General features: G+C 33.4%; 1 protein-coding gene across 1 annotated transcript in view; it reads left to right on the plus strand.

Annotated features, from left to right (window-relative positions):
* LOC126889608 (senecionine N-oxygenase) overlaps positions 1–12,867 on the plus strand; it is a 46,935-nt gene extending 34,068 nt beyond the window's left edge. Inside the window, exons 5-6 of the mRNA XM_050658083.1 lie at positions 255–572; positions 12,547–12,867. Coding sequence (XP_050514040.1) covers positions 255–572; positions 12,547–12,858 — 630 coding nt within the window. The 3' untranslated portion in view covers positions 12,859–12,867. The remainder of the gene's footprint in view (positions 1–254; positions 573–12,546) is intronic.
* The last annotated feature ends 579 nt before the right edge of the window (positions 12,868–13,446 follow it).

Consider the following 13,446-nt stretch of genomic DNA (forward strand, 5'->3'; position numbering starts at 1 on the left):
ATTCACTTCCGGACTTATTTTGAACGTATATTTTGTCACCCCCGAGAAGGCGGAAAACTCGCCCCCAGGCAAAAGCACACATCGGCACAATATCACTTTTTTCCTTGACATGTTAGCTATGTGTATGCCAAATTTCTTGTCAATCCAAGCGGTTCTTTAAAATTTGGAGCAAAAACCGTTAGTGAATGGACTAATTACGAATAAAAAAATGTTGTGTCGTATAGTATTATAATATTATATATTGGATGTTTTAGGTTTATTTTAGTCATCACTCCAGTCAAGCAGCAAAGACCATTTTTCCCATCAATGTTGAACACAAACCAGATATAAAACGCATTATAGATGGTGGTACAGTTGAATTTGTTGACGATTCTTGTTGTTGTGTCGATGCTATAATTCTTTGTATAGGTTACAAGTACAATTTTCCATTTCTACACGAGTCTTGTGGAATAACAGTGGACGACAACTTTATACAGCCTTTATATAAACATATGATAAATTTAGAAATGCCTACGATGTGTTTCATTGGAATTCCTTTTACCGTCTGTACATTCCATATGTTTGATTTACAGGTAAATATCTCCATAATCCTCAATATTATCATCATCATCTCACATTCACACCTCATTAAAATTCCTTATTGTTCCATCTCATTTCAATCTGCCGTATTTTAAATGATTTTAGTAAATTTTCTTAAATTATATCTCTAGTATTGTCACCTTTTTCCAACGGAGTAACCAGGATGGTTCTAAGGGGGCGGGGGGTTACAACTACTGGAGGGTCTCTGGGGGGTATGGAATGGTAATGGTGTTAAGCGTATAAAGCTCAAAGTACATCAAAATGGGGGGGGGTTATAACCAAAACCCCCCTGGTTACGCCACTGCCTCTTTTATACCATATTATTATATCATGCTTTAAACACAAAAGGCCTATTTGTATAATACAATTTGAACCTTGACATAAAAGTAAAACAACGTATCGAAAACAAATGAATCACTTTATCATCGACAATATAAAAGTACAATTATAACCCTTAACTACTAACTGCCGTATATGTTTCAGGACGTAGACTCTGACATGCGGTATGCCATACCGTTGCCTAATCTCCTTTGTTTTCAATATGAATTTGTCTTATATTTATCATTGAATTTGTTTTTTAATCAAGTACGGAAATATTCTTTACACTGCTATATATGTATATACAGGGTGAGGCAGATAACTGGCCTATTAGAAATATCTCAAGAACTAAAGGCAACAGAATCATGAAAATTGGAATACAGGGGTTTTGAAGGATGATCTATTAAATAAAAATATTTTCATCTCTTTGCAACTTCCGGTTATACCGGAAGTTGCTTATAACTTCGTTTTTTTTAATGGGACACCCTGTATATTTTTACATTTTTGGATTCTCTTCGATGTCTTCTTTCTTAAAATATGAGGATTTGTAATGTTATACAGGGTATTTTAAAAGATAATTACGGTTTTTTATTAATTTCGTAGCACTATTCACACCCTGTAGAATTGTAGTAGTTTGACAACTAAAATTTTACTTACGTTCAGATGATTTTTAATATAGTCTACTATTGTTAAGAATCATTAATAAAGCTAAATTATTAATTTTAGTATACAGGGTTGGTCGAAACTCGGAATGAGTATTTTCTGAGTTTTCTTAAATGGAACACCCTGTATTTTAGTATCGTAATGAAATGATATTTTATGGTACTTTTTTATTTCTTAAGCATTCCCTATACCTAACTGCTTTAATTTGTGCTTAATTGTTAGTCGCACCAACAACCTTAACTACGTAGGTATTTTTATAGCTAAACCATTATTGGTAATTTTAAGGATCAGTCTGGATTAATACGTATTTATTTCTGAAAAATTATTTGTGATTGAATATTTTCACGGCCAACCTAATGAAATTTTACGTATTTTTTGTTGAAATTAATGTTTAGCTTTAATCACCAATAACTCACAAATTAAAGCAGTTAGGTATAGGGAATACTTATAAAATAAAAAACTACTATGAAATGTCATTTCATTTCAATACTAAAATACAGGGTGTTCTATTTAAGAAAACTCAGAAAATATTCATTCTGAGTTTCGATCAACCCTGTATACTAAAATTTCAAAATTAGCTATACTAATGATTCTTAACAATAATAGACTATATTAAAAATCACTTGAACGTAAGCAGAGTTTTTAATGTCAAACTATTACAATTCTACAGGGTGTGAATTTTGCTACGAAATTAATAAAAAAACGTAAATATCTTTTAAAATACCCTGTATAATATTACAATATCTCATATTTTAAGAAAGAAAATATTAAGGAGAATTCAAAAATGTAAAAATATACAGGGTGTTCCATTTAAAAAAACCAAGTTATAATCAACTTCCGGTATAAACGGAAGTTGCAAAGAGATGAAAATATTTTCATTTAATAGATCATCCCTCAAAACTCCTTTATTCCAATTTTCATGATTCTGTTACCTTTAGTTCTCGAGATATTTCTAATAGGCCAGTTATCTGCCTCACCCTATACAGGCTATACACTCCGTGCGGAGTTGGAGCCACTCTTATTGAGCTCATTGACTCATTTATTGTGGTGAGTCACTCCACATTCTTTCTTCTCTCCAGTTTAGTCTAATCTAGGGTTCCTCTTAGCGTTCTCTGTTATTTTCCTCCATATATCCCGGTCCTCTATTTTCTGTCTCCATCTTGGCACTTTCAATCTTTTTATGTCCTCTAATACCTGGTCTTCCCACCTAGTTTTTGGTCTTCCTTTCGCCTTTGTTATATTTGGGTTCCACATTGTAACTTTCCTTACATCTTCTTCTTCGACCATTCTTTTTAAATGTCCATACCACCGTAGTCGCTGGGTTTTTATAGCTTTCACTATATCCTCGCCTCCCAGTATGTCTCTTATTTCTAAATTCAAGCGCCTTTCATAATCTCCGTGCACAGTTTTCTTTGGTCCATAAATTCTTCTTACCATTGTTCTTTCAAATATTTTTAACATTTATTCTTCTCTCTTTGTTAGGATCATGGTTTCTGCGCCATATATCACCACTGTTCGAATTGCTGTTCTGTATACTTGAGTTTTCTTAACTCTACTGATTTTTTTGTTTTTTAAAATACTTTTGTATTTAAAAAATCATACAGAAGTAAAAACTTCGTTTGTATAATGGTATAAAAAAGTTTTATTAAAAAACATTAAAAGTCATCCAAAAGGATTTGCAAAACGTTTTCAATCTGGATCAGATCATCCTCAGTGCCTAAAACGAAGTATTTCCACGTTAGAATGAATGCAAAAAGGTTAAAATTGTGACTAGTTAAAGAAAAATGTGGTAATACTTACGTTCTGCATAGTACATGAAACTAGCAACTTTTTGAGAAAGGTTACATCGAGAATTATGGTTTATATAGTAATTGTACGATATTTATAGCGACTCCAAGTCGATGTTGAAAAATTTAATGTGTTAGGAGTGCTCAAAGGGCAACATAGTTCCCTGTTCGATAAGAACTTGTTCAATGGACACAGACCAACAAAAGTGAAGGAGATGACAATCTAATTATCAGACCGAAGCGACATGACAAGACAGGTAGTCAATTTTTGGTTATGAATTTCAAATTATTAGTGTTGTTTAAAATTTGGATTATATATTAGTAATTGTATAAAAGTGAAATTTAAATTATAATAAATTAGATTTTATTGTAAAAGTCTAAAAGGCAACTCTCTACTCTCTGTTACAGAAAGAACTGTTGTTAGTGTTAGGTTGATAAAAATACTAGTCATAGTAGAGTCAATGACGCCAATGGTGACAATTTTGAGAAATAAAACGAAAATTTGATTTAGTTTGAAATAAAAGAGAAGAAAATTAATTCTATGTGCACAACTTATATAGGTACCAATATAATATTTATATTAATGTTGTAAAAATAACAAGAGTAATGTTGGTTGCCTATTATTGTGGTTGTAATGGTTATTGACAAATTGAAAATATTTTAATTTAATTTATTGTCTTAATTAGTGAACTAACAATTTGAAATCTAGAGAAGGTAATGGAGTAAACAGACTGATGTGAAGTTTACATATACAATATAAATCTTATCTTGGTACCTATATAAGTTGTGCACATAGAATTAATTTTCTTCTATTTTATTTCAAACTAAATCAAATTTTCGTCTTATTTCTCAAAATTGTCACCATTGGCGTCATTGACTCTACTATGACTAGTATTTTTATCAACCTAACACTAACAACAGTTCTTTCTGTAACAGAGAGTAGAGAGTTGCCTTTTAGACTTTTACAATAAAATCTAATTTATTATAATTTAAATTTCACTTTTATACAATTACTAATATATAATCCAAATTTTAAACAACACTAATAATTTGAAATTCATAACCAAAAATTGACTACTTGTCTTGTCATGTCGCTTCGGTCTGATAATTAGATTGTCATCTCCTTCACTTTTGTTGGTCTGTGTCCATTGAACTGGCAAGAACCACAAGTTCTTATCGAGCAGGGAACCATGTTGCCCTTTGAGCACTCCTAACACATTAAATTTTTCAACATCGACTTGGAGTCCCTATAAATATCGTACAATTACTATATAAACCATAATTCTCGATGTAACCTTTCTCAAAAAGTTGCTAGTTTCATGTACTATGCAGAACGTAAGTATTACCACATTTTTCTTTAACTAGTCACAATTTTAACCTTTTTGCATTCATTCTAACGTGGAAATACTTCGTTTTAGGCACTGAGGATGATCTAATCCAGATTGAAAACGTTTTGCAAATCCTTTTGGATGACTTTTAATGTTTTTTAATAAAACTTTTTTATACCATTATACAAATGAAATTTTTACTTCTGTATGATTTTTTAATTATGGTATACAGCCAGCTACTGGGATTTTCCCATTGATTTTACTTTTGCATTTATAATATGCTCTATGACCCGCTTGTATTCTGTTGGTAATTTCTATATTTCTTTCATTTTTGTTGTTAATTATGACTCCTAGGTATTGAAAATAACTGACTATTTCAAAATTATAATTTCCAGTTTTTATATTTCTTTCCTCTGCATCTTTGTTTTTCCTCTCTATTTTCATGTATTTAGTTTTCTCTTCATTTATTGTTAAGCCTCTTTTCACCGCTTCCTTTTCAATTTGTCTGGTTATATCTTCTAAGGTTCTTTTGTCTCTCGCCAGCACCGCTAGGTCATCAGCATATGCTACTATCTGGACTGAATTGTTGGTGATCGTCCCATTGAGTTTGCACGTCTTAATTATGGCGTATAAAGTTATGTTAAAGTGCGTAGTTGACAGCCCATCTCCTTGTCTTACTCCTTCATTGTATTCGAATTCTTCTGTTGTTCCTTCCTGCATTAATACGGATGCCTTTGATTCTCTCATCGTCATTTTCACGAGTCTTATTATCTTTCCAGGTATTTCTATGTTCCTCATATCGTTTACTACTTCTGGTTTCTTGATACTGTCAAATACTTGCTTAAAGTCAATAAAAAGGATATGTAGCCACATGTCATATTCATAGAATTTCTCGACTGTCTGAGTCACTATGTGTATGGCATCTACGGTAGATCTTCCTTTCCTAAAACCATTTTGATAATCCCCTATATTTATATCTGCATGCTCCATCAATCGTTTATTTATCATTGTGGTCAAGATCTTATAAACCACATTTAGAAGAGTAATACCTCTGTAGTTTTCACAAACTTTTGAGTTTGCTTTTTTAAGTATCGGAACAATTAACCCTTTTTCCCATTCTTTAGGCGTTGATTCTTTTATCCAAATATGTTTAATCAGGTTACACAATCTTTGCCGTATGGCTGTCCCACCATGTTTAATCAACTCATTAACTAAACAGGCTGTTCCCCCTGCTTTATTTTGTTTTAGTTGGCTTATCACTTCGGCAAATTCCTCTGCCGTTGGTATGTTTTGTTCAAGCCGTTCTCCTTATGTTATTTCGAAAACTTCATCTTATTTTGCTTCATTTGCTTGTTATGTATGTTTTCTTGCGTTAAGAGATTTTTGAAATAATTTTGCCACTCGTTCTTTTCTATTGTTGCCATACTTGCTGTTGTTTTTTGTGTCTTTTTCCAATGCGTCCATGGTTTCTTCAATCCGCCTCACCTTTTTGTGTTTTATTAGTTTTGTGGTATCTCCTCTGATTTTTTGGTATATTCTGTAATCATCTGTGACTCCCGTTCTTAACCATTTGAGCCTTGCTGATTTTTTCTTCTTTAATATTTCTTCGCACTCATTGTCGAACCAGTCATTTCTTTTCTCTACATATTTTCTCCTAGCACTGTATTTGCTGTGTTTTCTATACTTCTTCGTATATTTTCCCAGTCTGTTTCAATGTTTTCATTTTCTATATTTTCCAATAGTTGTTTTTCTATTTCTTGTTGATATTGCCGTTTCTTTGTTTTTAACTCTTCTATTCTCCATCTTTTTCTTTTGTTTTCTTTTTTCTCTAGATCTATCATTCCTAGCTTAAGCTTTGCTATTACAAGGAAGTGATCAGAGCCCACATCCGCGCCTCGATATGACCTTACATCTTGGATCATTCTTTGTAATATGTTACTCATAACTGCGTACTGTTAAGGTGGCTGGAGTGCTGAATAGTAATAGCCATGACAGTGACAAGTCAGCATGGCTGTCACCAGGATGCCGTTAGCCACTTGACAGTCGACACTAGTCGACAGACACTTGATTACAGATGTATGAATAGCTTGTTGTAACTTTATAATGCTAGATTTAATAAAGTACCTACTATTTGTCTTGATTCCTATTCTTATTCGATTTAAGACATATCTTACATGGTGTCAGGTCGGGCCGAGGTTTAATCTCTAGTAGTGATTTGTGTAGAAAAATGGAAAATCAATTTAAACCTCCAGAACCCCTTGTGCTAGATGATGGAAATTTGGCGGCAAACTGGAGAAGGTTCTCTCAAAAATTTCAACTATATATGGATGCCACCGAGTTGGAAGATAAGCCTGAGAAAAAGAAACTTGCAACATTCTTGAGTTTACTTGGAGATGATGGATTAGAATTGTTTAACACTTTTACATTTAGTGAAGGTGACGAAAAAAAGTTGCAACCGGTCTTGGATAAATTTGAAGAGTACTGCTCTCATAAGTCGAATATTATTTATGAACGGTTTAAGTTCAACAGCATTGTCCAAAAAGAAGGAAAAAATTTTGATAGTTTTGTGACCGAGTTAAAAAAAGCAGTGAAAATGACAGAATATAAAGATCAGGACGACATGGTTAGAGACCGAATTGTTATTGGAATAAAAGACAAGCAAACACAAGAAAGTCTTTTAAGAGAGTCAAAACTCACATTGCAAAAGGCTATTACAACATGCAGATTAAGTGAAAGCAGTAAAATTCAAGCACAAGCCTTTACATCCGAATCAACAGTGGATGCAGTTAGATCAGAGAGAGTTATTCCACAAAAAGTATGCAGATATTGTGGGTTTAAGCATCGAGGAAGAAAGTGTCCTGCATATGGTAAAACGTGTGCCCATTGCCAGGGTAGGAACCATTTTGCTGGAGTGTGCAGCAAGAAGAACACAAACATGGAGCAGAGAAAGCTAGTGAGCAGAAAGGGAATACATGAAGTAAGAAACCAAGTGAGTGATAGTGAAAGTGAAGGTAGTGAGCTATATGTCGGTTCTATCAAAACTGTGGGTTTATTGAAATCTGGAAGCTCTCAGAATGTCTGGAAACAAAAAATTCAGGTAAACAATTGTATAGTAGAATTTAAGTTAGATACTGGTGCAGAAGTAAGTGTTTTGCCCCTTGATTATATAAAAAATCTTGGTATAAAAAAATTAAATAAAACCAATGTTACAATAATATCTTATGGAAATGATGATTTTAGAATAAAACCTGTGGGAGAGATTAAAATGCATTGCAAGGTAGGGACTGCATCTTCAGATATTAAATTTGTTGTTGTTGATGTTCAGAACCAAGTACCCTTGTTGGGGTTGGATGCTTGTATTAGTCTCAATCTCATTAACCGAGTTGGAAGTATAGATGTAAAATTTAACACTTTGGCTAATGTTGTAGAAGCATTTCCCACAGTTTTTGAAGGACTTGGTCAGTTTCCTAATGATTATCATATTTCATTGAAAGAAAATGCAGTTCCTCATGTTCAACCAGTTCGTAGGGTTCCTCAAGCTTTACATAAGAAATTAAAAGAAAAATTAAAACAACTAGAAAATCAGTGCATTATTAGAAAAGTAGATAAACCTACAGAATGGTTGAACCCTCTAGTAATTGTTGAAAAGAAAAACAAGGATTTAAGATTGTGCTTAGACCCTAAGTATCTAAATAAAGCTATTAAAAGAGAATACTTTTTGATACCAACAGCAGATGAAATTGCTGTAAAATTATGTAACAAAGAGTATTTTTCAGTTCTGGATATGAAAGATGGGTACTTTCAAATTAAAATTGATGATCAGAGTGCAGATTATTGTACATTTGGCACTCCCTTTGGTAGATATCAATTTTGTCGTTTACCTTTTGGAATTTGCTCGGCTCCAGAAGTCTTTCAAAGAAAAAATTATGAAATATTTGGTGACCTTGAGGGTGTTGGTCTGTATTTTGACGATTTGATTATTACAGGTGCTAATGAAGCAGAACATGACCAAAACCTTCAACTTGTACTTGAAAGGGCCGTAAGGCACAATCTTAGATTCAATAAAGAAAAAATTCAATTTAAGTTCAACAGTGTTAAGTTTTTAGGTCAGATTTATTCCAAACAAGGTGTTGAATTAAATAAAGCATATGTAAAACCTATTCTAGAAATGCCAACACCAGCTAATAAATCTGATATGATGAGACTATTGGGAATGGCAAAGTTTTTAGGCAAATTTGTACCTAACATGTCAAAAGTCACAGCCCCATTAAGAGAACTAACAAAAATAGATGTGCCTTGGCACTGGAATGATATTCATGCTAAATCTTTGTCTCAATTAAAACATTTGCTGACAGCATCACCAGTTTTAACATTTTTTGACCCATCTAAGGAAATAGAAATTGAAACTGATGCCAGTAAAGATGGCCTAGGTGCCTGTTTGCTCCAAGATGGTCATCCAGTAGCATTTGCGTCAAGGAGCCTAAGTACAACTGAGCAGAAATATGCTCAAATTGAGAAAGAAGTGTTAGGAATAGTGTTTGCATTTCAAAAATTCCACTATTTTGTGTATGGTCACAAAGTGCTTGTTAGTTGTGATCACAAACCACTAGAATCAATAGTTCGTAAAGATTTATGCTCAATATCTCCACGCTTGCAAAGAATGCGTTTACGGTTGTTAAATTATGACTTAAATGTAGTATATAAACCTGGAAAGTATCTGTACATTGCTGATACATTATCACGAGCATTTTTACAAGAATGTGGTCTGAAATCAGATGCTGAATTTCAGTTTGCAGTTCATGCGGTAGTAAATAATGTAGCTATGTCTGATGCTAGAAAATCAGAATTTAGAAGAGAAACCCAAAAAGATGAACAGTTGCAGACTGTCATAAACTTATGCATACAGGGATGGCCAGAACACCAGCGTGATGTTCCACAGACAGTTAGTAAGTTTTTTAAACTCCGAGACAACTTATGTGTCTGTGACGACTTGTTATTTTATGGCAACAAGATTGTTACTCCCAAAAGCTTGAGATCTGAAATGTTAGGACTGGTGCATGAAGGTCATATTGGCATTGAGAAGTCAAAAGCTAGAGCCAGGCAAATTTTTTACTGGCCAGGAATGAGCTGTGATATAGAGGCTTATATAAACAAATGTAAAACTTGTGAAAAATTTAGACCAAAGCAGCAAAGGGAAACGTTATGTCCATACCCTTTACCAGAAAATCCATGGGAAAGAATTGGCATTGACATTTTTACATGTTATGGTACAAGTTATCTAGTAGCTTATGATTCTTTTTCAAACTGGATAGAGCTTCACCCAATAAGAGACAAATCTGTCAGTCCTGTCATTCAAGTTTTAAGGTCCATATTTGCTACACATGGCTCACCAGTCTATGTATGTTGTGATAATGTTCCGTTTAATAGCTTTCAATTTAAAAATTTTGCCAGAGAATGGAATTTTCAAATTAAGTTTAGAAGCCCCAATTATCCACGATCAAATGGACTGGCTGAGAAAGGTGTAGCCATTGCCAAGAGTATTGTTAAGAAGTCCGTTGATGACAGTTCTGACATTGAATCAGCACTCTTACAGTATAGAAATGCACCCCTTAAGCATATTGGTTATACTCCTTCACAGCTTTTAATGAGTAGACACTGTAGAACTAAGTTTCCGGTTGTTAAAGAGATGCTAAAACCAGCAGTTTGTCTAAATGTAAACGAAAAATTGAGTAAAAGGAGAAATATATATGTGAAGGACTATAACCAGGGTGTTAAGGATTTAAAGTCTTTGGAACCTGACACAGATGTGGTGATATACAATCAATGTCAAAAGAGGTGGGAACCAGCACAAATATTGTCACAGCATGAAGCCCCAAGATCTTATATCTTGAGAGATGAGCATGATAATATTGTCCGTCGCAATAGAGTAGATATAAGAGATTCTCTGAATAAATTTGAGTCACAGCCAGCTGTAACACTTACAGATACTGAGGATGCAGGTTTAGATCAAGGACCTTCAACCTCAACACAGCTGACAAGGGCTGAATCACCTACCTCTCTTGACATACAAAATAATGTAACTGAGCAATCTGATATTTGCAGAACTAAGTCAGGTAGAGTTGTTAAACCTCCTTTAAAACTAAATTTGTAAAAAGGGGGAGATGTAATATGTTACTCATAACTGCGTACTGTTAAGGTGGCTGGAGTGCTGAATAGTAATAGCCATGACAGTGACAAGTCAGCATGGCTGTCACCAGGATGCCGTTAGCCACTTGACAGTCGACAGACACTTGATTACAGATGTATGAATAGCTTGTTGTAACTTTATAATGCTAGATTTAATAAAGTACTATTTGTCTTGATTCCTATTCTTATTCGATTTAAGACATATCTTACATTCTTAGTCTCTTTTTATTTATTAGGACATGGTCAATTTGGTTTTCTGTATTTCTTCCTGGAATAAGCCATGTTATTTTATGCTCTAGCTTATGCCAAAATTTAATACTTGCTTCATACATATTCATATCTGTAGCTAGATTGCCCATTCTTGTCCCATTTTCATTTGTTGTGTTATGTGCTGTTTCTTTCCCTGCTACCGATCTCCAATGTTCCTCTTTACCCATCTTTGCATTGAAGTCTCCTAGAATTATAAGTGTGTCATGATTTTTAATTTCCTCACAGAGACTTTCTAAAGCTTCATAAAAATCATCCTTCTCTTGATCATCGGCTTGTTCTGTGGGTGCATAAATACTTATTATTGAGATATTAGCAGCTCTATTCTTTATCCTTAAATAAGATATTCTTCCATTTACTTTTTTAAATTTCAATACACATTCTCTCCATCTTCTACTTATCATGAACGCATGCATAATATTAAAAAATGTTGGAGGTTATTATAAAAGCATTTTAAATTGAATTACAAAAAAACTTGGAGGCTTGGTAAGTAAAAAATAGTAAAATCATGTTAAAAGCAAAGATAGTATAAAAACTGAATGAACTTTCTGCCATACTAATAGCGAAAGAATACACTGGACTGCTTTTAACTACAGAAACGTATACACTGACATTCGGTACGTGATACCGCAAGAAAACTTTACGTCAACGTAGCTAAAAGACCAAACCATACTAAAACTGCAGCAGTGAGAGCCGGTACAATAATTACACACCACTTGAAGGTACACAGATCGTGTTCTAGGAATCTTTTATAAAACAGGTTTTAGGTATCACAAATCTTTAATTTCAAATAGAGAATATACCATAAGTGGTACATAATTCGGCAGGTATTTTGGAGGAGCATTGAGGCATCCATGATTTTTTTCCATATTAACTCTATTCTTGTGAAACATTATCAGTTTATTGAAAATGTTACACTTCTTAAAAACTAAACGTAACGCCTATGTTTTCGTAGTGGCAATTTCAAATTTTTCCGTTTACGTTCAAAACCACGTGAAAACGAAATTTTGAAATTTAATAGGAAACTATATTAAATGTAACGTATTATGAAATTAATTTGTAATTAGTTTGTACGTTTTGAAAAAAAAGTACAAGAAAATGTATTACGAACGTTTTAAAGCATTTCAAGGAGTTACTAGGCTCCATTCATGCACTAGTCGTTGTCTTAGTTCTTCCAATAAATCTAACTTTTTAAATAATCCCATAGAAAGAATTCTAGGGGAGTTAAATCGAGGGATCTTGTTGATCATTCAATAAAACCCCAGCGTTCAATTGATTGTCTATGAGACTGTTCATTAAGATATCACATTTTTAGTGAAATTCTAATATAACCAAAAACCCATTACAGCCCTATTGAGTTTTTTAAAATACAACTGTTTTATTTCCTTGTTATTTATATATTTGATTAAATTTTTTAGGCAAGATACTTCTGCAAATATCTAAATGGTTCACTGTCTCTTCCAAGTACAGAAGAAATGAGAGAAGATACAAATAAAGACATGCAACGAAGATGGGCAAACGGAATTCAAAAGAAGCAGGCTCATGCTATGGGAGAATATCAGCAGGAATATTATGACGATTTGGCTAGTGCTGCTGATACTAAACCAATTAATCCAGTATTAGTAAAATTACGAGACTACAGTGTACAGCAGCTTTACGAAAATCTCATTCATTTTAGGGAAAATAAATATAAGATTATAGATCGTGAAACTTTTGTAAGAGTAAATTAATAATAAAAATTTTTTTTTTTAATTGTAATCTCCTCCTATTTTCTCCTACATGTAACGATGGGCTTCAGTGGATCACCGGCAAGGTACCGAGCGGGCATCAATTGCACCATGATGCCGAAATGGTATTTAAGAAGAGAGCCTAGGAAGAACAGTCAGTCTTGCGGCGTTAAGCTCTAGGCTCCATGGTTAAGTTGTGTACTGAACTGGTAAGCCAATCTGGGCAAAGGAAATCTGTAGTGAAGAGATGCTTCGCTCATAATTAAACAAAATCCGTGTAACCGTGTAGTGAACGGTTGCTGCAATCTCCGATCTGGAGTTTCTGTATGGGTATCTGTATAGTTATTGACATTTTGATTGTGAGAGTAAGTGTGGTTACACTAGATTGAAGTCTGATGAGGTGCGAGTCTGTGCGTAAATTGCTTCTTGTATTACATTAATTGTATTTTCTTTTGATAGTAGTAAATACAATTTTATTTTTCTTTTGTAGACGTCCTCCAAGGGGCGAAGATGTGATATTATTTTATTTTATCATTTTAATTTTACTTTGTATATGAATAACAAGAAAACATTTATTTTCTTTTAACCTGT

Source organism: Diabrotica virgifera, chromosome 1 (genome assembly GCF_917563875.1).
Source record: "Diabrotica virgifera virgifera chromosome 1, PGI_DIABVI_V3a".
Taxonomy (NCBI): Eukaryota; Metazoa; Arthropoda; class Insecta; order Coleoptera; family Chrysomelidae; genus Diabrotica; species Diabrotica virgifera.